At 38.0% G+C, this 25735-nt stretch overlaps 1 protein-coding gene across 6 annotated transcripts in view; it reads left to right on the top strand.

The window, feature by feature from the left end:
- The window catches only part of MAP3K7 (mitogen-activated protein kinase kinase kinase 7), a 40922-nt gene that overhangs the window by 1149 nt on the left and 14038 nt on the right, over nucleotides 1-25735 (top strand). For 4 of the 6 annotated variants that reach the window (XR_014561920.1, XR_014561922.1, XM_083730369.1 and 1 more), the window contains exons 2-11: nucleotides 1643-1753; nucleotides 3776-3841; nucleotides 4607-4652; nucleotides 5413-5551; nucleotides 6552-6676; nucleotides 8655-8783; nucleotides 9882-10012; nucleotides 12026-12107; nucleotides 13325-13476; nucleotides 13918-14077. Coding sequence is in view for 3 of the 6 variants with exons in the window: in XM_083730369.1 (XP_083586495.1) it covers nucleotides 1643-1753; nucleotides 3776-3841; nucleotides 4607-4652; nucleotides 5413-5551; nucleotides 6552-6676; nucleotides 8655-8783; nucleotides 9882-10012; nucleotides 12026-12107; nucleotides 13325-13476; nucleotides 13918-14077 (1141 nt within the window). In the remaining 3 variants the exon portion in view is untranslated. Of the gene's footprint in view, nucleotides 1-1642; nucleotides 1754-3775; nucleotides 3842-4606; nucleotides 4653-5412; nucleotides 5552-6551; nucleotides 6677-8654; nucleotides 8784-9881; nucleotides 10013-12025; nucleotides 12108-13324; nucleotides 13477-13917; nucleotides 14078-18974; nucleotides 19056-25735 lie in introns of all 6 variants that reach the window. The other 2 variants (XR_014561921.1, XM_083730367.1) reach the window with 1 other exon arrangement.

Below are 25735 nucleotides of genomic sequence, written 5' to 3'. Positions count from 1 at the left end.
AATCCTGTGCCTAAAAATTACTTGAGAGTAAGCCCAGTGCACACATAGGATTGCAAATTTATATGAGGGGTCTGGGCTCGAGGCTTTCCTGAAACTGGGTTTCAGGGTTGTGTGTAGTATTTAAAGGGCTGCCCTTAGACCAGTAGCTTGGGGTTCAAATCTCTACATGACTTTGAAGCTCAGTGAATGATCTTGAGCTGATCCCCATCTCTTGAGCATAACTCACAGGCGTGTTGTGAGGATGGAATGGGGAGCGACCTTGAATTCCTTAGAAGATTTGAAAATATAATAATACTAATATTCCAGTGGTACTTTATCAAGCATGAAAGCTGAGCTATGGCTTGAGTAACTAGTTCTGAGGCAATCATCTCAAGATTTGAGTCGCAATAAGATTTAAAGGCCGCCACCCCCAACACACATACTTGTTTAGGGAACCTCAACACACATAATTTTAAAATAAAAGATAAGACTGAGGGACTTTTAGTGAGTAGTTCCCTAGGCTGGATGGATGGGAGGTTGCCTGCTCTTGATGGGGGTACATGCCCTCTGAAGGACCAGGTACGCAGCTTGTGGGTATTTCTGGATCCTTTGCTGTTGCTTGAGGCTCAGATGGCCTCAGTGGTACAAGGTACCTTCCGTAAGCTTCAACTTGTGGCCCAGCTACACCCCTATCTGGACAAGGATAGCCTAAATTCTGTAGTCTATGCTCTGGTAACCTCTAGATTAGATTACTGCAATGTGTTATATGTGGAGCTGCCTCAGAAATTACCATATAAAACAGCCAGTATAAAATAATTATCACTAAACACAGCATTAAAGCAGTAAATCAACAGTATCACCAATGAAACCACGTAAAAGCAACTTAGAACAGATTGATCTTCAAAGCCTTTTTAGATCAACAAGACCCATCAGTGGTGGGATCACTTTAAAACTGTTAGCTACTCAATATGGGTTTGGTATCTTAAGTTGGAAGAGTCATCATAAAGTCAAAATCCTTTTTGCAAGTTTACTTGCAAGTAGTCCCTGTTGATTTTTGTGGGACTAACCTTTTACATCTGGGCTATCACATCTCCTGGATGAATTACAAACTTTCATATGCACTCAGCTTCATAAACACTAGGTAGCCAGAAGTGACATATTTTCTCAGCTCAGGGAGATCTTGCATTCAAATAAAAAATTGGTGTGTCAATGATGGGAAGTGTGTAAGGAAGCATAAGATCCCCAAGGTTCATTTCTTAAAAATAAAAAAATCTGCACACTCCTGGAGACTCAGGATAATCAGTCAATGCCTGGATAGAAAGAAGTTAGGGCATATGCAGAGATGGAAATTATTTTGGACAGATCTGTTCAGCAATATCTCAAATCTGAACATGACCCACCATCCAGGTATGGTAGTTTGCAGGAGCTTGTTTAAACCTCTTGGTTTTGTTGCCTGCCTGAGACTGCAAAAACAGGAAGTTGCCAAGCATCTGGCAGACTGCGATTAATATATCTTGGCCAGCCATGAGTTGTGCAGGTCTTTTGCACAACATAAATGTTTTACCATATCATTCTATAGTAGGAAGAAAGAAAATAATATGAGCTATGCAGATGGTTTGATTGAAATATGTAACTGAAAGTTTCCAATTGACTTTTTATATAGGTTGTTGGAAGAGGAGCCTTTGGAGTAGTTTGCAAAGCAAAATGGCGAGCAAAAGATGTGGCCATTAAACAAATAGAAAGTGAATCGGAACGAAAAGCCTTCATAGTAGAGGTATATTTTTTCCTTTTAAAATTCTTTTAACATAATCTGATTAACAGGTAGCCTATTGTGAATTTGTATGGGTGCTCATAATTTTATTGCTGTGCCGTAAAATGTTCCTTTAAGATTTATTGTGAGTTGTGTTTTGAAAAGTTTCTACACCCCTGGGGGTGTATTCAGGACTCTGTTGGGATGAGGGACAATCTAGAAAGTTGACTCCAAGAACCCTCTGAATTGTAGTCCCACCACCTGTATTTGGGAATATTGCAAACTCAATTAGCTGATTAAAGACTGAATTCTTCCGTGTCTGTAGGGATATTATGTCAACTGCATTTGCTTAGAATAAAATTGGTGTCCTGCTTCTCCAGTCACGCTGGCCCATTTAAAATACTACTTCCCCTCTATGTTCTCCCTACAAGCAGTGGTGAGGGAAATGGGACTGTGCATTCCTACTCTTCCTGCTGGTAACTCTTGTCACATTAGATGTGGGTGTCACATTTTGTAGGGTGTGTCAGAAGGGTAGAGAGGGAAAGTGTGTTTTCTACCACACATAGAAAAGAGATCAGGAAGTGAGTGTAATTTAAACCAGATCACTCAAAGTGACAAACTACTTGAATATGTACACTTATTTATCAGATGATCAACACTTAATATTTCAGGGGGTTGGGGGGTGAGAGAAAGAGAGAGAGGTATGGCACTTCCGTTGGTGGTACACTCTAGTACAATGGTCCATTGCTAGTATTTAAACATGCAGAAATACATCATTAAGCATAGTGTGCCCACAATAGGCCTGACTCACACAAATAGGCAAATAACTGGCTGTAATTTTTATTAGCCATGCTTGTAGTTGGTTTTGCATATGAGGGCAGAAACATCGACCTTAACATGTCCAGTCCAGCTGCTGAAAGGGAGCTTCTACTCCATCCCAGTCCAACTGCTTGGATAAACCTGAGAGACAGAACCATGGTGGTCAAAGGCCTGATACAAATTTCCATCCCTTTTCTCTGGAGTGGGATGAAACTACATTTCTCTTTCTGGACTGAATGGGAGTGCTCAGGTGATCCCCCACAGGGTCCTGCGGAGTGTCCGAGCCTTGCTTCTGTTGTGTAAAGTGTTGATTAGGATTGCCAGTTACTACTACCATTATCTGCCATGTAACATCTCTGTACATTTTCTACCTATAGCTAAAGACTATTGTTCTTCTCAGAGGATGTGTATTGATGTAAAATTAGTCAAGGGACTCAGCTGCAAATAAAACATTTTGAATGTGTTGTAAAGTGCAATATACAATTGTGACACTAGATGGTGACTGTGAGCTATAGCAAATTCAATGCTTTTTTCAAAACAGTTAAAAAAACGCATTTTACAACGTTTTTAACACGTGTGTAGATTAGGCAACCGTTATTTGTGGTCTCCACCTATCCCTCCCCTATTGTATGTGCTGTTGACTTCGGACAGGGGTGGGGTCACCCTTTCACTTTCATTCTTAATGGCAATCAGAAGCCATGAGTTCCCCTCCAGATTTTTCTGTGGTGAGAGGACTTGGGGGATAGGGGTCTCACATCATGCTATGATTGGGACAGTGGTCACCCAGAATTGAATGCTTGCAAAGGCTAACCTGCTAAATGTGTTTCTAGAACCTGATTTTATTCTCAACCTGATTTTATGTTCAGATGCTGTTCTATACGTGCAATACTACAATACTACTCTGTCACTGGCAGAGTAGTGGCAACCAAGGGCCACCACAGATAACACAAACTTTATCCAAAGGGTAGTCATAGCAGTCCTTCTCACTGAAAAGTTGCATAGGGGGAGGGTAACTGGTAGTATTAAAAAAAAAAATAGTGTTAGGTGAGGTATCTGCTTTGTACTAACTAAACCACAGTTCATTCTCCAGGTCTGTGTAAAATACCATACAGCATCAAACCAGTTCTAGCATTCAGCTGTGAATCCTACATGAGCAAAGATTAGAAAAGATCACTTTTTAAAATTAAGGACGTAGCCTTTAAATGCATTATTTCTCTTAAATTCCAGCTTCGACAGTTGTCACGTGTGAACCATCCTAATATTGTCAAGTTATATGGAGCTTGTTTGAACCCAGTAAGTTGCACTTTTTCAGTTTTTGAGATCACAATACAATATTTTGTAGGGCTAAATATTTTATGATGATTAAAAGTTTTGCTTGCATTAAGTAAGAATACGAGAGCAAATAGTTCCTTAGTTGGCTTAATTGCACATACTGCACTGACTTTTCCCATTTTTATTATGAAAATGTGTGTATAAATTGGATATGCTTTTGCTATTTGTTTAGCAATAAACCTGGAATAATCATGTTTCCCAGGTTATGTTTCATGGGTTCACTTGGCCCAAGATTTTCTTTTGCCCCCCTTCCAATTCACATGAATAATTTCTAAAATTAGTTTTAGAACTGTGCACCAGTTAATTTATTTTCATTTGTTCTTTCCCCCCTTCATTACCAATGTTCACAAGTGATAATTAACTGAAATACAACATAGAAGTGCATCAAGATTTTTGTGTGTGCTGTGTTTCATGAATATGCACAAACCCATGTGTGCATCAGTAAAGTAGGGCTGGATGGATATCGTGTAAGAACAGAAGGAAATCAAAGTTGCAGCAAATTATATGTATGAAGCTATCTGCAAAGATCAGACATTGAAAAAAGATCATGAAATTATCCCAAGTTACTTTTGCCGCTGCACAAACAAGATCAGGCAATTTGGAACCCACAAATCCACACAGGAGTTTAGATAGGGAACTTTTCAAAAACATTCCTATTTTAAAGATTTTCTTCTACATAAAAATCAAAAGTGTCTTCTAACTTAACACTTTGATTTTTCCACAAAGGTTTGTCTTGTTATGGAATATGCTGAAGGAGGTTCTCTCTATAATGGTGAGTCTCTCTCTCTTGAGTTGCATTATCCAAAACACTTAACTAAAATGCAAGGTTGCGTTTAGAAATTTGTACTATAATTCCAAAGCTGTAGAAGTGACAATTTCTTTCTAGTGTTGTTTGATTTTTATAATGTGAATTCATGTGTTCTTGTTTTGTCTACTTAAAAATCAACTCCATTGGCATTGGGCCTAAAGTTGTGAAGATATTTCATATAACCAAATTGGCTAAGCAAGAAGTTGGGTTCATCAGCAAGTTATGCTGTGGTGGTGCAATTGCTTTACTATGAGTATACAGTTACTGAACCCACATCTTTTAAGTCACCACAAAGCCACTGAAAGCATATTCACTTGTGGTATTATAAACATAAAGATTGAACTGTATTCTTAGTGAAGCATCCCTTATATTGCATTATCTAGAGCTGCCATATTTCAAAAAGTGAAAATCCAGACACAGTAGTTGTTGAGCTACCCTCACATTACCACAAATACCATTCAGGACAAATGACTTTGAGCACACATTCTTAGTCTGCCAGTTTGGCCCTGTGTTTTGTTCTAGAAATAAAGTTACTACAATACCCAAGATGTTTGTAACTTATTCTTCACATAAGTGGTGCAGTTCACAAATGAAATTGGCTACCTTTTTGTGTCCAATGCTGCTAGAAACAAACAGTGACTCAGACCTGTGATTTTGTATTCTTGTTTTGTATCAACTGTAATGTGCAATTAAGTTCTTTTTAGTTTGTAACTTTGTTTTTCAGTCCTACATGGTGCTGAACCTCTGCCTTACTACACTGCTGCACATGCAATGAGTTGGTGTTTACAGTGTTCCCAGGGAGTGGCATACCTTCATAGCATGAAACCGAAGGCTCTAATTCACAGGGACCTAAAACCACCAAAGTAGGTCTTTGGGCACTATTTAAGCTTCTTAACATTCAAAATAAATCTTGTAGTCTTCTTCCCACCCCCACTCTTCTTAGAGGATAAATGGCTTACAGCGCATCTGAAAGCAGATACTATGCTCATATTATGGTGCTTTTTATTAGCAGGGAATAGGGTATTCAGCACAAGTGCTCATTGTGCAACATGCAAAGCATGTGTTCGTATAACATCAGATACCCAGTTCTAGGAAACTGTTGTTTAAAATTAACATTAAAAACAATGTTTAAAAAATCTATTGAAAGTTATGGAAGAACTCCCATTAAAGCGCTCCATTCTTTATTCTGATCTGTGATTGATAATAGCTTGGAACAACATGATAATCCTCTAATAAAATTCTCCTTCTGGCAAGTTTGCATCATTCTCCTCAATGGAGCATGGGATTTCAGGATGCAATCTTGAAATGTCTGGCTTACAAGGAAATACAAATCCAGCACCCTCCTGGGCTTGCCTTAGGGCAGTAGTAAGCACAGACGAATGCTCTATTCCCAACCTGTATTTTTTAAAAAACAAAAAACCACAACTCTATATTTTTCATTTTCTCTCCCACTGAAAACAATGGAAAGAAAAGGGAAGAAACAATTTTACACCCTCTCAGAAGTGTGTCAATCTCTATCCAGTTTGGGGCTCTGGAGGGAGGAGTTAGAGGAACAGAAGACTTTGGATTTTTCAGATCTTAGCTACTTTTCAGCAACCTTTTGCTTTTTTGGCCCTGCTGATGTCAGAGCTCCATCACTGCTTGAGCTAGGACATCAGAGGGGTCAGCATCACCTAAGAGGGGGCAGTGGGCAACATCTTATCCTATGGCTCCTGTAACACCTTCCCAGCAGCCATAGAATCTCACCCTTCGTGTAGTAACATTTTAAAAGTTTCTATCCCACCCTTCTTCCCAAAAGAGCTCAGGGCAGCAACTACTCTTATTTAGTCACAAGATTCCTAAACTATTCTGTTTGTTTGACAGCTTGCTCTTGGTGGCAGGGGGGACAGTTTTGAAAATCTGTGATTTTGGTACAGCCTGTGATATTCAGACACACATGACCAACAATAAGGGAAGTGCTGCTTGGATGGCACCAGAAGTTTTTGAAGGTAAGAAAGTAATTTGATGCCTAATATGCATTTTTGTGTGTTCTACTAGCTTTATTGTTCGTTGGTTTTTATACTGATTTTTATTTATCAAGGGCATATGTAATTTTTCTTTCTCTGTATTCCTGTTGAATGTTGTAATAGGTAATGGGTTGGGGAGGTTAAAAACAATATATTTAACAAAAGTTAGATATTTAATACCTTGAGTTAATTTTAACAATAAGCAATAAACTTCCAAATCGTTAAAATATTAGCTATATATGTAGACCCACCATAAATTATATATCTTGAAGGGAATTACCTGTTGACAAAGTAATTTGTGCTGTTATGAGTCACTTTGTGCATATTTACATTGAAAAGTAGCCTATAAACTTAAATATTAAATAAATAAATAAACTTGCTTCCATATTAATATATACCTGCATTTAATCTTGCAGGAATTCAATTCAAATATTGCCATTTATAAAATCTGCTTAGTGCTATCACTTGTGTGGCACTGAAATAGATATGAATATGAGATTATGCATGCAGGATAAGGGCATTGGTGTAGCCTTGTCACATGCAATGGCATCCAGGTGTGGACACAACGTAGTAGAAGTTCACACACACTCAGAAGTCACCTAAGAGTTTCCTTGCTCCTGTTCTCAATCTGAATATGTAATAAGCCATTCAAGGATGCATTCTCTTGGTTCCATTGAACTGTCACTCAAGGAATGCTTTGTAACATGCTTAGAATGATTTCTTTTTAAATTTCTAACAAAACTACTTGCAAAGAAGTTTTCTTTTTTGAAAACTCATCAACTGTTGTACTAAGAGAATTTAAGGGACTCCTAGTTAAATATTTCCCCCCAGATATTTGGCATTGATCAAATTAATTAGAGGGGGGGGTGGGAGAACCTTTCCTGTGCCTTGTATGTCAAATTTGACAGTTGGGTAGTCCTGCGTGTCAATAACTTGCCCCTCCCCCAAACCCAGAACCCTGTCTTTGGTGATTCAAAATATTCAGGGTGTAAAACCAACCCTGCAAGGTATTACACTACCATTACTCCTTAAGTGCAACCAGCCTGGGCCAAGAGACTCCCAGACCTTACTGGAAACTTCCCCAAGATTCCAAAGAAGCAACAGCTGAAACAGGACTGTCTGTTCCCTGAGCCTCAGATTAACCACCTTATTCAGTAATCGGTAACCAAGAGATTAGGAACTAGAATTAGTACCAAGACATTACCCAAAATAGACAGCAACATAAGCGAGGTAGATTTATTAAAAAGAAAAGACTGGAAGTAGAATAAAAATAGCAGCATATGACAGAACCAAAAGAGCCATAAAAGTTGCAGATCAAAAACCCAATCGACAAACACCACTGGGAATTACAAATCAGACTAAATAAGAAAGCTAACTTCCTAACTCTATCAGTTCCATAAAGCACTGACCCCAGTTCTCAATTAGCAGGCCTCACTGCTGATCTTGAAGCACAGTAGCATAAGATAACAGTGTTTCAACCTGATGAGCTCACTCCATTACTGAAAAGTAACAACTTCTCACAGACCAGAGGCCTAAGCAAAAGAATCATTTTCTTGACACCTTCCACCAAACATCACAATGATGTCAAGTGATAATTGTCAGTACTTCAAAACACCATGCCCTACAGGGTGCTTTGAAGCATCACTGATCAACAGGCTTGAAGTAACCACCCATCAGCTGAATGCTTTCCTACTTTCTGCAGAGATTAGCTGTTTGATGGCACACTCCATGATTAACTTGATCCACAGACTTGAATACAGCTGATAGTAACTTCAAGCCTGCTTTTTGCATTGGTTGGTCATGGGGAACGTCTTCTTTACCTGTGTTGTAGCATCTCATACAGAGTTGAATGCATGGAACACCTTGAGTTTTGTCACTAACATTCAGAAAATATATTGTTTGAGAAGGGGCACATTTTGTTTTTAAAAGGATATAAATTATATGAATAACCTTTTTTCAGGTAGCAATTACAGTGAAAAATGTGATGTATTCAGTTGGGGTATTATTCTTTGGGAAGTGATTACCCGTAGAAAACCTTTTGATGAGATTGGTGGTCCAGCGTTTCGAATCATGTGGGCAGTTCACAATGGTAAGCTCAAACTTAATGGGTAACTGACAAGTAGCATTTCTGAATTTGTGTGTGTGTGTATATTTGCCACAGGTTTTCAGTAAAGTACATTACTCTGGTGCCTAATTCACTGGCGCAAGATTGGGGCAAAAGTAGACCAGCCAGGGGCAAATCCACTTGTTTAAACTCTTATCTGCTCTTGTCTCATAGAAGGCAAGGGATTATTTTAAATAGTAAAATGGTCATTAAGTGAATGTTTGTTTGTTTGTTTGTTTGTTTGTTTGTTTGATTAATGTACTTTAATGTAGTCAATCATTTTATTTGTATGCCTCTTCTCCAAAGTTAAAACTACGCTCAGGGAAATTTGCAACTTAAAAAAAATTGCATAACTACAAACATCAAAAAGTACAGATCCAAATTAAACATTTTCCACTTAATTCATTGTATCCTAATTTTGGATGTTGTGATTTAACATGAACAGCAATAAGCCCTCCGCCACAAAACCCCCTAAACAACACCCCAGCCCAAGATTCTGTTAAGCAGCCTCAGCTTTTGTAACTGGAGTCAGTCAGGGCCCTGTCCTCCCAGGCCAAGTGGGATAAGGTCTTCCAGCACTCAGTTTAGGTCCCAATTTACCTTCTTGCAACAATTTGCTGCCTTCTGTGCTGTCTTGGCAGAAGCCAGGTTGGGAGTAAAAAAGGCTTTGGGGACTGAATGGGAAGCTTCTGACAGCTGCATTTGGCCTACTGGCCAGAAGATCCCCATCCTCAGTTGAGAGTATATACAGTATTTGCTTCAAGTAAAATGCTTTTCTCATTCAGAACCCAAGTACCACTTCATAAATTGGCATACCTTTTCGGTAAGCAATTTAGTGAAGTGGTAAAATAATCCCTATATCCACTCATGTGAAATCTTTCAAGTTACAATGTTGCAAGGATAGCAGATGGAAAGCCGCAAGATTATTTTGTTGAAAAAGCAACAATATTGTTAATTTTCTGAAATCGTCAAGGATGGTTAGTTCAGTATAATCAATGGGATAAATATGTTTGTTTTGTGTAGAATTCTTACAACTTCATTGTACAATTTTATAATGTATTTTTTTTAATGGTCTCCCTGTAGGTACTAGGCCACCACTGATAAAAAATTTACCCAAGCCTATTGAGAGCTTAATGACTCGCTGTTGGTCAAAAGATCCCTCACAACGACCTTCAATGGAAGAAATTGTCAAAATAATGACACATTTGATGCAGGTACATTTTTCTTACATATGGCATAATGTACTGAAAGGACTGGCTTATATAAGGCATGGAAAGTAGATGGTTTGGAAGCAGTGGGGGAAAGAGAAGTATGGAAAAGTCACTACCATTGTAGAAGAGAATGATAATGGAAGACCACCAGAAGTAATATGCTCACTTTGTTGCAACAGAACATCCAGCCCATAAGAATTTGCTGGCTTGGGATAATGTTCTGCATATTTTAAAACTTTATTTTGATTCTTTTTATATTTTCTTTAAGTAAGTAGTACAGAAAAAAGCTAACAATAGCAAAAAAAAGAAAGAAAATTAGATTGAATACAATCCAAAAATATTGAAAGCAAATATTACATACTTACCATATAATACTCCCCCCGCCCTGCAGCTTCCCTCTGCCACAATTCGACCTCTTTGAATCTCTATTTCCACCTTTATCTTTGCATTCTCCAAATGTCTCGTTCTTTTTATTTCTTTTATCTCTTCTCTTTTCCAAATCATAGATATACTTTACATTTTTATTCTAGGCATATTAGCATATATTTCTTAGAACAATATTTTAACGCACAATCTCCGAAACATTTGCATTCCTTTTTTAATTTTTTATTTGGCTGCTTTCTTATGATTGAGGTTAGCTTAATTTTGTTAGTAGAATGCTGGGTGGTTTTGTTCGGAGGAATAATTCTCTTCTGCTTTGAACACCCTGAAGCAAAGGTAAACAGCAGACTATATTTTTTACTCTATTTGAGACTTTTTCTTACTGCTTACCCACCCACAGAAATACATTGTAAAATATTCCATTCAGGCCCAGTTTGCACATCATGCTAAATTACTGTTTAGCACTTTCAGAACAAGTCTCACTATCAGGTACTCCTCCTCACCTTTCCACTCTGTCATAGCTGCAAGGAGGAGATCAGAAGCATCAAATTTTAAACACCCCCCCCCCACTTCATTGTTATGCCCAAAGTATAGTTTATTGAAATTATGGTTTGTTAGCAAGCCATAGTGAACGATGATTTGAGCCTTACTTTTGAATATAAATCATGTTTAAACTAACCACAGTTCCTGCAAGTTTGGTCATAGCAAGGAACTCTGGTTTGTTTAAAAGCAGATACTGAAGATCCTCATGTCAGGTGAAAAGAGAAAAGTGGGGAGCTTTGAAGTCTGAGATTTGCCAGGACAGATTCCCATAGCATTTCACCTAGGAATCCTCTTTCAACTACCTGCGACAGTTTCAGCCTTACAACCTAATTACAACAATCTTGTTATAACTGCTTTAGCCTTCATAGCCATTGGAAAGATCTATGCTGCAATCTAGAGATAGCTATCTAATTTCTTGAAGTAACAAAAGAGAAAGTAATTTGGGACCCATGTTTACAAATTACTTTACTGTATTTGCATAATATGCAAGATTACAGTGGAAATGTGTAATACAAATTATGCTGGTATGCAAGCCTAGAATGGAAATGTTCACATCTCTGTTGCCAGGATTACTGGCAAACATATGTAGCCACACCATATATCTATTGTCCTAGTAAACTATTTATGAGCCTTTTCTACAGTCACATTTGGAGTCAACTTTGCAAAATGAATACTGCCTTTCATTACTGAACATCAGGATTGTCTAATGAGTAATGTTTCAGTATATTTTGACTGATGCTGTTAAACAAATGTTGCCATTTATTTAATATCACAGTAGAAAGACTGCATACATCTTTTAAAAATAATGTTAGCTGAGTGTTGTCATTCATACATATGAATCATGCTACATCTCTCTTTGTACTTATGTCTGTTTGACATTTTTATGTTGTCATGACTTTTTAGTTAAAGAATAAACTGACTTTATACCAAACATCCAACCACACATTTTGAGAATCAAGCTGAAGATCTATGGGAGTTTACTAAAATAATATATACAGTATTGATTTTTCCTGTTTCATGTTCTGTCCAGTGAGCCAGGAGACAAAATGAATTTGTCGATCATTGAGCTTTTCCTCCTTTACGTCTTTGCAGTACTTTCCAGGAGCAGAGGAACCTCTACAATACCCTTGTCAGTATTCTGATGAAGGCCAAAGCAACTCTGCCACTAGTACAGGTAAGTAGATTATATGCATAAGTAGTTGATTATTAATTAAGACTATGTAGAATTAAAAACATGCACAATGACCTACTGCTCATTGTGTCAGCAGATAAATGTTATAGGCATAGCCCAGAACCACTGCACTAGTATGAGCTCCCAATTTATAGTGTCTATATACAGTGTCTATAACACAGCAAAAGATGTCATATTGGCGCAGCAGTATTTGGTATAACTCTAGAAGCAAGCAATCTTTTTTCTTTTGTAGCATTGTACTAAGCTGTCATGGTAAGACTCACCTACATACTGTTTCAGATGTTTTTTTAAGGCACCATGGAACAACCATTGTGTTTAATATTTTCTTAATATGGGCTGTAATCCACAGACAGCATAGGAACAGGAAGCTCTCTTATACTGAGTCAGTTCTTTGCTCAGTGTTTTCTTGATTGTCAGAAAGCAGAATTCCAGGCAGTATTCGTTCGCAACCCCGCCTGGAAAGACCACAGAGCCTCTGCTCTGCCACTGAGATACAACCCTTCCCCACAGAGAGTTAGTTCTGCTTCTTATGCCTTAAATATTTGAAGCATAAATGTTTCTGCCTCAAATGCCTTACATACAGTAAGTCTGTAGATAAACAGTACTGCAGAGTGTAAGATATTCTTTCTTGTAGTTGATTGACAGTACGATGATTTCAGCAGACTAAGGAATCCTTTTCACATAAAGTTACTGTGAAATGCCTTAACTCATATGTGGAGAAATTACCTGGAAGCTAGCTTTATGTTCAGATTTATTCCTCATAAAGTTTAGTGCTATCCATCTCATATGCTCACAGAAAGAAATAAACAAGATAACAACTTTGCAGTCCATATTTAAAAGATATGCAGGATCATGCTATTCTGAAACCGGGGTTTAGCTGAAACACCTAAGCCTTCTAAAGAAGGATTTATGTCAGCAGAACTGGTATCCATTAGCAGCACTGCCTGTCATGTTTCCAAACAAAATACCTTTAGTACTAGTGATTTGTTGTGTTGAGAGCATGAAGTTGATTTTCACATACTGGGATAAATCCGTAACTCTAACAAATATGTTAAGGCTGTAGTTATGCAGTCTATTTGGGGTTTTTTAAAAAATAATAATCTAAAAATAAGAAATAGAATACAACCAATATTTAAAACTGTAGTTTTGTAGTCATGAGTGACTTCTCAAGTAAAGTAACATACTTCTAAAATGTATAGGTTCCTTCATGGATATGACTTCCACAAATACTAGTAACAAGAGTGATGCCAACATGGAACCAAATGACTTTCCAGGAACTGCTACCAATGACACTATTAAACGCTTGGAGTCAAAACTGGCCCAGCAGATGAAAAATTCAGCAAAGCAGTCGGTAAGAACATAGAAATAATAGTCATTAAGGAAACTTTAAAATCAAAATAATGAGATCTCCCTAACCATTACTGCTTGAAAAATACATATTAAATTATTTTAAAACTCTGACAGTAAGTACCTATTCAGAGTTTGTGACAAAAAAATACACAAGATTTAAAGACATTTATCAAATCTAACTACTACTGCTTTTGTTATGGAGATCCAGGTTTGCAGAGAGCATAAAAATAAGTTCCATGCCTTAAACATATGTTTATACGTTAACAGAAGCATAAACCTACTGCCTACTCTTCTTCTGAGAGTGGTTATTATGGGCTTGCATATCATCTTAAGAACTAAATGAAAATGGCGGCTGCAGATGTATTATTCATGCAAACTTTATTTGTTCACCCATTTCTGCAATTAGTTTTTGAATCATTGTAAAGTGTTTCGTTTTCTGCAGGGAGAGCCTGGCCGTTTGAGCTTACCTCCATCTCGCGGTAGCAGTGTCGAGAGCTTGTCAGAAGTTCGTGGGCGACCGCAGTCAACCCTTGTTTCGGGAGAAAGCAAAAGAATGAGTGCTGATATGTCTGAAATTGAAGCAAGAATTGCTGCTACCACAGGTAAAAGAATCTTACTAAACAGCTAGGGAAATGGGACCGAGATCAATAAGTTCTACCAGGGGCTATAGGACCAAAATGAACAGAGAGAGCTGCATTGTAGGAGGAGAAAATCATCCACAGTCAGGTGGATGAACCTTGCACCAGTGGAGCTTGCTGGCACAAGATGTATCTACCTGAGGACTGCAGGAGAGAAGGGTCATTTTGTCAGCTGTGCACATTTGTGATGCTGTTTAATTCTACTCGCCCACCCCTATCGAAAACGGGTTATTCTGGGTGCAGTCTGACTCTCAGTTAAGTACACTTGGGTTACAAGAAGATGAGTGAGGTATATATGCAATTATTTTTGCCTTCTCTGGGTATGTCCATGACTATTAAAGTTGGTCACTTTATTTTTCTAAATCTTTTTTTTTTTTATAAAGATATTTATTAGGGTTTTTTATAAAAAATACAAAAATAATAAACAACAATCCTTTTGTCTTAACAAATTTTCAAACCTTTTTGGACTTCCTCACGTTTCCCGTTCACACTTACATTGTAAATACATTTTTCCAAGCAAATTATCATGTAATTTATAGTCGCTCTTTTAAATGAAACATAACAATTCTTCAGCAATTTTTGTTTTCTAAAATCTCACTTATCTTCCAATTCAAATCCAAATTAGTGATGGCCAATTTTTTGTAATCAAGCACCCTTCTTAACATTCCACCAAATTACAATATTTTTGTAAATAAATCTTAAATTTCCTCCAGTCTTCTTCAATCTTTTCTTCTCCCAAGTCTCGGATTCTGCCGGTCATTTCCGCCAATTGCATATAGTCCATCAGCTGCATCTGCCATTCTTCCAGTGTGGGTAAATCTTGAGTTTTCCAGTTCTTAGCGATAAGTATCCTTGCTGCCGTTGTAGCATACATAAAGAATGTTCGGTCCTTCTTTAACACCTTCTGGCCGACTATACCCAGGAGGAAGGCCTCTGGTTTCTTAGTGAAAGTATACTTAAATACTTTTTTCAGCTCGTTATATATCATTTCCCAGAAGGCCTTCACTTTCGGGCAAGTCCACCAGAGGTGAAAGAATGTTCCTTCATTTTCCTTACATTTCCAACATTTATTTTCGGACAAGTGGTATATTTTAGCAAGTTTAACAGGGGTCATGTACCATCTATATATCATTTTCATTACATTTTCCTTCAGAGCATTACATGCAGTGAAGTTCAGCCCAGTGGTCCACAACCTTTCCCAATCTTCAAACATAATATTATACCCAATGTCCTGTGCCCATCTTATCATAGCAGATTTAACCATTTCATCTTGTGTGTTCCATTTCAACAGCAAGTTATACATTCTTGATAATATCTTACTCTTTGGTTCTAACAGTTCTGTCTCTAACTTCGATTTTTCCACCTGGAATCCTAACTTTTTATCATTTTTAAAAACTTCTTTAATCTGAGCATAATGTAACCAGTCTAGCACTTTACCCTTCATTTTCTCCAAACTCTGCAATTTCCAATTGTCACCATCTTTTTCTAATATTTCCCAATACTTTGGCCAATTGGCCTCCATATTGGGTCTCTTCCGGGCCTTAGCCTCCAGAGGTGAAAGCCACCTTGGGGTTTTGTTTTCCAACAAGTCTTTGTATTTTGTCCAGACATTAAATACAGCTTTCCTGACAATATGGTTCTTAAAGGCCTTATTGGTCTTGACTTTATCATACCATAGATATGCATGCCAACCAAATGCATTGTTAAAACCTTCCAGATCCAACACATCCGTGTCTTCAAGAAGTAGCCAGTCCTTGAGCCAGCAGAAGGCTGCTGCTTCATAGTACAGCTTTAAGTCCGGCAGGGCAAAGCCACCTCTTTCTTTCGCATCAGTTAGTATCTTAAACTTAATTCTAGGCTTTTTGCCCTGCCAGACAAATTTAGAAATATCTCTCTGCCACTTCCTGAAGCACTCCGTCTTATCCACAATTTGTAATGTTTGAAACAAAAACAACATCTTTGGCAATACATTCATCTTAATAGCGGCAATTCGGCCTAGCAAAGAAAGTTTCAATTTTGTCCAACAGTCCAAGTCTCTCTTAATTTCAGACCAGCATTTTTCATAATTATCCTTAAATAGACTCAGATTTTTTGCTGTTATATTTACCCCTAGGTACTCACTTTATTTTTCTAAATCTATGCAGTTCCCTTTAGGACTGAATGTTTTCATTTGCCTGGAATTCAAATATTTTCTGCATTTTAAGAACAGCTGGTTTAATTGAAAAACTGGAATTCTCCACATGTAAGAGGAAACTGGTGCATACATAAGGTAGTTATTATTAAATTAAAATATGGTGATCTTTTGTAGAGAATTCTAGTTACTCTTTACTATATCGTAAATAAAAAGGGTTGTGTATGGCCTTTTGTAATGAACTCTGAATTCAGGTCCGTGATTTAAAGGATGCCTCAGTGGCCAGAATGCACAGAATTCATAAACAGAACAGAAAATTGCATGCCTATTCATCATCCTGAAATGGTTGGAAGGCAGAAGCTGCTGTCTCAGAGCGTGGGAACAAAGGCAAAGTGTGTGTCCAGACTTTGTTTCAGGGCCTTTCTTCCAGCTGCTCACAATAGATCAGAGTTGCCAGGGGCTTCTAAGTGAACCTTCTCAAGGAGCCCCTCAGATATTTGGTATGATCAAAGCTGAGGCAGAGAGCATGTCTGGAGTATTTGACCGCGTTAATCTTGTGTTGTGCAGAGGGAGGTGCCTGAATGGGGCCAGAGCACCCACTTTTTTCTACCCTGGCTTGAGGTCTGAAAGGATCTAAATAAGGCTTCCATTTCCATTTTTTAGTAAATTAGTGGAGTACCTAAAATGTACTATGTCGCTAATTATAATATAATTTATTATAAAAGTCAACCACAGCTTAATTGGGATTGACATAACTAAAGCGATGTTGTTTAATCTATTTGTATATTAAAGATGGGTTTTTTGTACTATGGAAAATTATTGGTATTCTGAACCTGTTAATGTGCCCTTACTAAACAGACATTTTTATTTTATCAATCAACCTTTCTGTTGCTTACTTCTGGTGAGATATTGGCCGAACAACGATGAAGCAAAGTTTTCAACAGGCAAATGGGATGACTAAATCCCAGCCTTTGAGATCGTAGGTTCTCTTCTGTCAGTAATAGTTCAACATTTAATATGTCCTTGTAAATGGCTACAATTGCATTCCTGTACAAAATTAACAAAGAGAAAGTCCCATTGAACATTCATACACATGAATTCAATGAGTAGACATGCATAGGATTGTGTTTTTAAATTACATTTTGACTACACACTCACTTCATTAGGTGACATAAAACAGATATACACACTGGAACTGATACTGGTTTGTCATTAGTTTTTATACTAGATCAGTTTCCTGACTTCAGAGGAGCAGTAGAGAAAACTGAGAGGCAATTCTTTGTTCTTAGATTTTGATCTGGGTATCCTTTTGATTTAAAGAAGGCTAATTTGAAAATGTCAAGTACCCAAATCAATAACATATAATTCCAGGAGAAACTTCAAAATGGAGATCATCTAATTATGTTTATGTAAATGTGGTGGAGCAGAATGCTCCAATTCCATGACTGTCTAAATCAGAAGGTATGGTGCCTAGAATAAAATAAATGTTTTAAAGATTGATGTGTGGCCTCTATTAGAAAACCAATGAGAGCAACAACTCCTGCTTATATGCTCTTAATGCAAGCAATTGGCTAAAGCAACAGAATTTAAATCTTTTAACTACAGGGAATGTTGCCCATGGTCAAATCTGCTATGTTCATCCTATTAGTAGTAGTGGTGGTGGTAGTAGTATATACCGCCCTATACCCACAGTTCTACATTCTAGTCCAGAAGTAATCTATATTTGGAGCTGGCAACATTACTGTTATTTATTTATGTTTGTGGCCAACTCTTTTCCATAAGGTCCCAGGGCATGTTACATCTTAGAAATAGAATAGAATACAATACTGTAAAACAAACTTACCCCAACTTAGAAGTACCATACAATACATACATATCAATGAACCCGATGGTATACAGGGATTGGTGAAGGCACTAAATACTGCTAGATTCTCATCCACCGTATTCATAAGATTTTTATAGAACAGCATTCCCAGACCTGTTATTTGTTCTTAAGAAGGAGCTTTTAACTTAACTCGTTGGGCCATTATACCACCACTGTCACCACCCTTCTTTATGTTACTGGTAGCATTAACAGCTGTATTTAATTCCAAAGCTTTCCATTACACATTTCACTTCCAGAAAATACTTTTATTTCATCATTTTAATCTTTCATTTGTGTTTAATATTATGGAGGTTGCTGATTCTGACTCTCCTTCAAAATGGCAGTTCCAGTCAGTTTCCAGCTGAAAAGTGGGTGGCAGGGAATAATCTGGCAATGTTAGTGCACGTAAATCAAAAAAGCTTTCTTGAAAACGTATAGGCGTTTTCACTAAAATCTTTTGAGAGGAACACTTTTTAGAAAATATTTGGACTGCCACATGTGGCAGACATCTTATTAGTATATTAGTGAAGTGGAGCCGGTGGACAGTTTAGTTTATTTTGTGACCAGACTTTGGTTTTCCCTCTCTCCTTTACCATTCCGCTTTGTTTGTTTGGATTTTGTCTTTCTAACTATAACTAATAAAGTGCTGTGTTACGTTGTTGATCGTACTTATGTTTGTTGCCCTTAACAAATGCTTTACAGTTTTGAGCATGAATGGAAAGCTGTGCAGACCATTCTGCATGACCTTCTTTGCATGGTCTCCAGTTTAACTAAGTTGAGTAAAAGGTGCAGTTTTAGTCTGAATGATTTGTGTTAAAATTGTAGTCGTTTGCATGTGTATTGTATGTGTGTATGTGTTTTTTCAGCCTTTTCCAAACCTAAACGAGGCCATCGTAAAACTGCTTCATTTGGCAACATTCTGGATGTCCCAGAGATCATCAAACCAGGTATCACATACCGGCAAAGTGGGCCATTGACATGGATGCTGGAATAATGATCAGTTCTTTAAATACTTCTTGCTCCTGTTAATGAATTAACAAGCTGGCACTACATGCTAAAGATGCATGAGAAAAAGAAGGCTTTTGCTCCCATTGCAAATTAACACAATTCTTTGAACTAGTAAATAATAATAATAATAATAATAATAATAATAATAATAATAATAATAATAAAAACAACAGGTGAATTTGTTCAAATTCTCAGTGTAGAAAGAACTTGATTTTTTAAAAATGAACTATTAATATGATTCTCAGGATAAATTTTCCTGAATTATGTCAACATACCAGTGTTGTCTTTCAAATCCAAATGGTTCTCTTCATAAAAAAAAAAATCTTACTTAGAAAGGTTAATATGTGAAACAAGTTTGCATTTTGAATGATTAAATAACAACTACATTATCAAAATTATATCAGACCAGTTTTGCCTATAGTAATAATTAAATGGTTATTTAAACCCATGTATATGGTTTATGCCAGTGCACCAGATATGGTTAAAATAACAGATTTTAAGAAAGTATGCAATATCTATTAAGACTGACTAAATGTATCCTGAGATATAAATGCATTTGTTACAACTATATTTTGTTAGTTTTATTTTTTACTAATTACTATTAATACATAAAGGGAATATATGGAAGGCCATGCAGTAAATAAAGAACTTAAAATAAATATTTATGAATAAAAATGTAGGGCAAGATCCAGTGTTGTGCAAAGAGACTTCTCCTTCCTCTCCTCATCCTGCCTCTTCTCTCTCTCATCCACACCAAATCTGCTCTGGATGGTCCACTGGTCGATGGATACAATCAGATTTCAGAAAGAGACACACTTGTTATTAAAAAAACACAGGTACACATGTACATTAATATATTTTCTTCTCCAAAAAGTTGCTATTCTGTCACAGATGTCTTGTTACTGTGACTTCCTTCTCTCAATTTAACATGTTTTTAAGTTGAAGTGCTCAAAACACTATATACTTTCTTCACACTTTGGAACAGTCTCATCCTTAGTTAAGTTTGCAACAATAATTAAGTTTCCAGTCATAAGTAATTTACAACAATGTATTGGAACATAATAAGTGCTCAGAGAAAGGGATTGGCAAAAGAGCACTTTCCTGTATTCCCCCAGACGTCTGAAAGTTTGGTGGGCCTTTCTGAATGGGCTGAGCTATGAAGCAAGAAGCAGTTCAAAACCGGATGCATGCCTCACCCACAGAAGTTACCTGGGCTCTCTCATATATATATATATATATATATATATATATATATATATATATGCAGGTTTTGGTGTCCTCGGGTGTCTTCCCGTGTAAAAGTTGGGGTGTCTAGGCGACGTTTCGACGAGGTCTCACTCGTCATCTTCAGGCTGGTGCTTTCGGCTTCTTGTTACTGGAACAGAGCGGGATCTCAATGTTTGAGTTCCTATAAATACTGTAGAGGGGGTGTGGTGTCTAGCCTCCAATGTTCTGGGCAGAGAGGAAGTTCCCAGGCTAGTGTGCCTTTTCTTCTTTTGTTCCTTAATTACTTGAGAGATACCTTGAGTGATTTCTTGAGTGATATCCTGAGTACCACTTAGGTGGGTCATTAGGTGTGGATTAGTTGCTAAAGTCTTTGTGTCTTGACCTCTTGAACTTTGTGAAGAGTTTTCCTGAGAAGATGGCTGTATTGCACTTAGTTGTGCTTTGGCTTGGCTTCGTGTATAGGGGCGAGCTGTGGTTTTGTGGCTTGTGTCAGCCAGATCTGTGTAGGGATTGCAGGGGGGTGCAGCATCCGGAGGTGCCACCATGGATTGGCTACTGGATGGTGTCAGTAATTCATCTGTGGAGAGGGTCTGGGTTTGGGTCTGGTGTGGTTGATTGGTGTTGGCGTTCTGTGTGCCTCTGGATCTGGTGTCAGTTTTTGTGGGGAGGGCTAATTTCCAGATGTCTGGCAAGCGGGATGTGTCGTCACGCTTGTTCATGTTGTGAGGGTGTTTCTCTATCTCGATGGCTTCCATGATTATTCTCTTGTGGTGATGTTCCGTGTTAAAGAGCAATTTGGAATCTGCAAAATTAATTTCGTGTCCTGTTTCTTTCATGTGTTGGAAAAGAGAGGAAGTTTTTTCTTCTTTTTTGACGGCATTCTTGTGTTCTGCGATACGTGCATTTATTCGTCTGTTTGTTTGTCCAATGTACGTGGCTGGGCAGACTTTGCAGGGTATTTCATAGATCCCTTGGTTTTCCAACTGGATTTTATCCTTGGGGTTTCTGAGGATATTGGCTATTTTTTGGTTGGTGCAAAAGGCTGTTTTGATATTGTGTTTATGGAGGATTTTGCTAATTTTATCTGTAGTGCCCTTGATATAAGGAAGGAGGGCCATGCCATTGTTTTCTTCTGTGTCTTGGTTTTTGGGGGGTGTTTCCTTTTGGATTAGCTTCGTAATCCTGTTTTGCTGGTATCCATTGGCAATTAACACATTTGAGAGATTCTGTAACTCAGTTGTCAAGTGGTCTTTGTCAGCCAGGCGTTTGGTTCTGGAGATGAGAGTCTTGGCTACGGAGTTTATTTGTCCTCAGAAACCCCAAGGATAAAATCCAGTTGGAAAACCAAGGGATCTATGAAATACCCTGCAAAGTCTGCCCAGCCACGTACATTGGACAAACAAACAGACGAATAAATGCACGTATCGCAGAACACAAGAATGCCGTCAAAAAAGAAGAAAAAACTTCCTCTCTTTTCCAACACATGAAAGAAACAGGACACGAAATTAATTTTGCAGATTCCAAATTGCTCTTTAACACGGAACATCACCACAAGAGAATAATCATGGAAGCCATCGAGATAGAGAAACACCCTCACAACATGAACAAGCGTGACGACACATCCCGCTTGCCAGACATCTGGAAATTAGCCCTCCCCACAAAAACTGACACCAGATCCAGAGGCACACAGAACGCCAACACCAATCAACCACACCAGACCCAAACCCAGACCCTCTCCACAGATGAATTACTGACACCATCCAGTAGCCAATCCATGGTGGCACCTCCGGATGCTGCACCCCCCTGCAATCCCTACACAGATCTGGCTGACACAAGCCACAAAACCACAGCTCGCCCCTATACACGAAGCCAAGCCAAAGCACAACTAAGTGCAATACAGCCATCTTCTCAGGAAAACTCTTCACAAAGTTCAAGAGGTCAAGACACAAAGACTTTAGCAACTAATCCACACCTAATGACCCACCTAAGTGGTACTCAGGATATCACTCAAGAAATCACTCAAGGTATCTCTCAAGTAATTAAGGAACAAAAGAAGAAAAGGCACACTAGCCTGGGAACTTCCTCTCTGCCCAGAACATTGGAGGCTAGACACCACACCCCCTCTACAGTATTTATAGGAACTCAAACATTGAGATCCCGCTCTGTTCCAGTAACAAGAAGCCGAAAGCACCAGCCTGAAGATGACGAGTGAGACCTCGTCGAAACGTCGCCTAGACACCCCAACTTTTACACGGGAAGACACCCGAGGACACCAAAACCTGCATTCCTGTACCCGTGAAAATCTACGAAAGCATATATATATATATATATATATATATATATATATATATATATTGCAGTTCCTTCTCCCACCCCACTGCCCTGTACCTCACCTTAGCCTTGGGAGAGACTTTTAGCGGGCTTCTGGGAAGGATGGAAATGTCTCCTTCTGCAACCTTGGGATCCAAGCCATTTCTTTCTTTCTTTCTTTCTTTCTTTCTTTCTTTCTTTCTTTCTTTCTTTCTTTCTCATGACAGCTGTTTTTACTTGATAGCCAAAGCTTCTTATCTCAGAAAATGCTACCACATGTATGAGTTAGCTCCTGTGGTAGAGTGACATTTTCCAACAAGTATCTGGGTTGGTTTTATAGATCTTATTCAAATCACGTGACAGTACAGGGAAGTGTTAGCAATAAGAATCTTATACAGAGTGCAGTGCTGGAAAGGAGGGGACAGGAAGCATTCTCTCTGAACTTCTTGATTTATTTTAGGGTCCAAGTCTATTTTTGTCAACTTTATAATTAAATAGGAATGACGCCTGTTGAGTAATGAATGCTCTATGTAAGATTGACAAATATACAGAAACAAAGTGACAATCAAAACATTCTTAACAAATGACCTTCATATAGTAGTTATTCCTAGCCAAATAGCTTAGCGAATTTCATGTACCAAATACTTTATAAAAGTTCTATTACACCCTGAGTTAAAAAATGAATACAATGTTATGCGATGTCTTAGGACATAGCAAAGAAAGTTTTGAAAGGAATTCTAAATAGTCAAGGTATGATGCATAGCCTAGAACTTGGCCTGGAAACAAAGGCCAACACCTCTGCTCTTGCCCAAGTGATAAGGAATCTGGTGACAAGTGGTTAGGAACTTCTTCATTACATTCTCAGCAATCCAAGTGTTTCTGGTACAACAGTAACAAATGAATTCAATCATAAACTTCTGTAGGCATGGAGATCACCTTTTCAGATGAATGAAATACAGTATTTTCAAACAGGTTCAGTCATTGAACCTGTTTTTCATATATGTTTATGAGGAAAATTGGCATGCCAAACATTCATTCATAAATGTTTTGCACAGGATGGTATTTGCATTATTATTTTTTACATATTTCCTGTGTTTTTTACTTTGGGATTCACTGTTGGCTCAGATCAATCTATTTCTGGTTGTGCCAGTTTCACAATATTATTTCATGTATCTCATTTCCAGAACAGTCCAAGTTTATTTTAAACAGCACAAAAATATGCATTATTTTAAACATTTCTTCACAAGGTGCACATTATTTGTATGCATTTTGGTATTTATTTTGTGTCAAGATTTGTGAAAAACAAAGGGTTAATGCATTCCATTCCATAAATCCAGGAAGCACAAATCCAATTCACTTAAAATGCAGAGTTAACAAAATATGCAAGTATACTAGTTCATTAGCAAGTTGCAGTTGTGAGGTTGTAGTATAATTAAAAGCAGGGATTGTCAATCTTTTGGGGCACATTCGTTATTTGGAGGCAGTGCCATGAGTGCCCGTCATAAAATGGCTGCCAGGGGGCATAGCACAAAATGGCTGCCATATCTAAAAGAGCAGAAAGTGACAGGACCACAAAATGGTGCAGACCCCTCTCCCTCAGATAATAAGCCATTGCCATATTTGCACCTTTTCTCTGCTCACAACAAAAGGGTGAGCATGAAGTGTGGTCATGTTTCAGGGGACATGTAGGAGAGGCCAAAATAGGGCAAACAGCAACAGGACAAAAATGACATTTATTCTCATTCTATCCAGATTTTTGATGGGACATTTACTGAGACCTGTTGCAGGCACCATAGGAGGTACTGGCAGGCACACTGGTGCCCAAAAGTGCCTCATTGATAACCCTGATTTAAGCCCTTTGAATTTACTCATGCTTCTGTATACTGTGGAATGTATCCTTTGCCACAATCCCTCAACTAAAACAGCTAGAGTGACAGATTCTACAGTATCTATAACACTTCACTAAACTTCTCAGGGGAAGGATTTGAACCAGAATTTAAAGTAAAGAAACACATGTATTGATTGGTGGTCAGTACACATGTTAAGTATCTCCCCACCCAAAATTTGTTTACCTATCATTAACATTTAGGGTTATGGTTCTTTTTAAAGGCTTCTCTTTACCTTTTACCCCCAATTACATAATCACTTGAATGGCACTCCTTGCAGTAGGATATTCTCTTGTGTTTTAACAGCATTGTTTTCGGTTCGTAAAGAGTAAGATGGTTACTTCTAAAAAATAGTAGTAGTAGTAATATTTATTAAATTTACTGCCTGCTCTTCGCCAGCAGTGTGGTTTACAACAATTTAAAATTCAGTATTAAAAACACTTAAAACAAATTGCAGTCACAGGTGTCCTGAAACACGCATCTCAGGTGTTAAAGGCCAATGTAAAGAGATGCCTTTTCAGCATTCACTAAAAGCTGTATAGTGAAGGTGGCAGACATACTTTGGGTGCCACAGAAAATGCTCTCCTGGGGGCACCACCAGGACTTCTGACGGTGGCAGAAATACCAAGACCTGCTTATTTTAATACCCAAGAGGGTCTATAGGAAAGGAGGCGGTCTGTCAAATATTTGGGGCCTAATCATTTGAGGGGTTTTAAACAGTAATGTGAGCATCGTGAATTGGGCCTGGAAATGAACTGGCAACCAATGTAGCTGTTTTAGAATGGGTTATATGCATTCTAAAGGCATATAATCTGGCTGCTGCATTTTGGACCAGTTGAAGTTTCTGAGTTGTGTTCAAGGGCAGTGTTTATAACTGGAGCTAACTGATTTCCGTGCTGGAAGCTTGTGTTTTTATGGCTGGACCCCTAAGCTGATATTGATCCAGGAGCAACAAGTATTTATCGATTTCCTGTTTGTTTGGCTGTGCTTGAGCTGCTTGCCCTATGCCAGTACTAGTTAACTGCAATGAAAATGCCTTAGCCTAACAGCTTGCTTTAAATCTCATGCTGCTAATCTGGAGGTTTCTCATTTAAAGCAGTTTGGTGTCGTCAGTGCTACAGAGCACAACCTTCTTGAATATAAATATATAAAGGCATTTTTAATTCTACCCCACCCTGATTATTTTAACTTTTTGG

Source organism: Podarcis gaigeae (genome assembly GCF_964106915.1).
Source record: "Podarcis gaigeae genome assembly, chromosome: 3".
In the NCBI taxonomy this organism is placed as follows: Eukaryota; Metazoa; Chordata; class Lepidosauria; order Squamata; family Lacertidae; genus Podarcis; species Podarcis gaigeae.
Note: the sequence above shows the minus strand (reverse complement) of the source record. Positions and strands in the feature narration are given on the sequence as shown.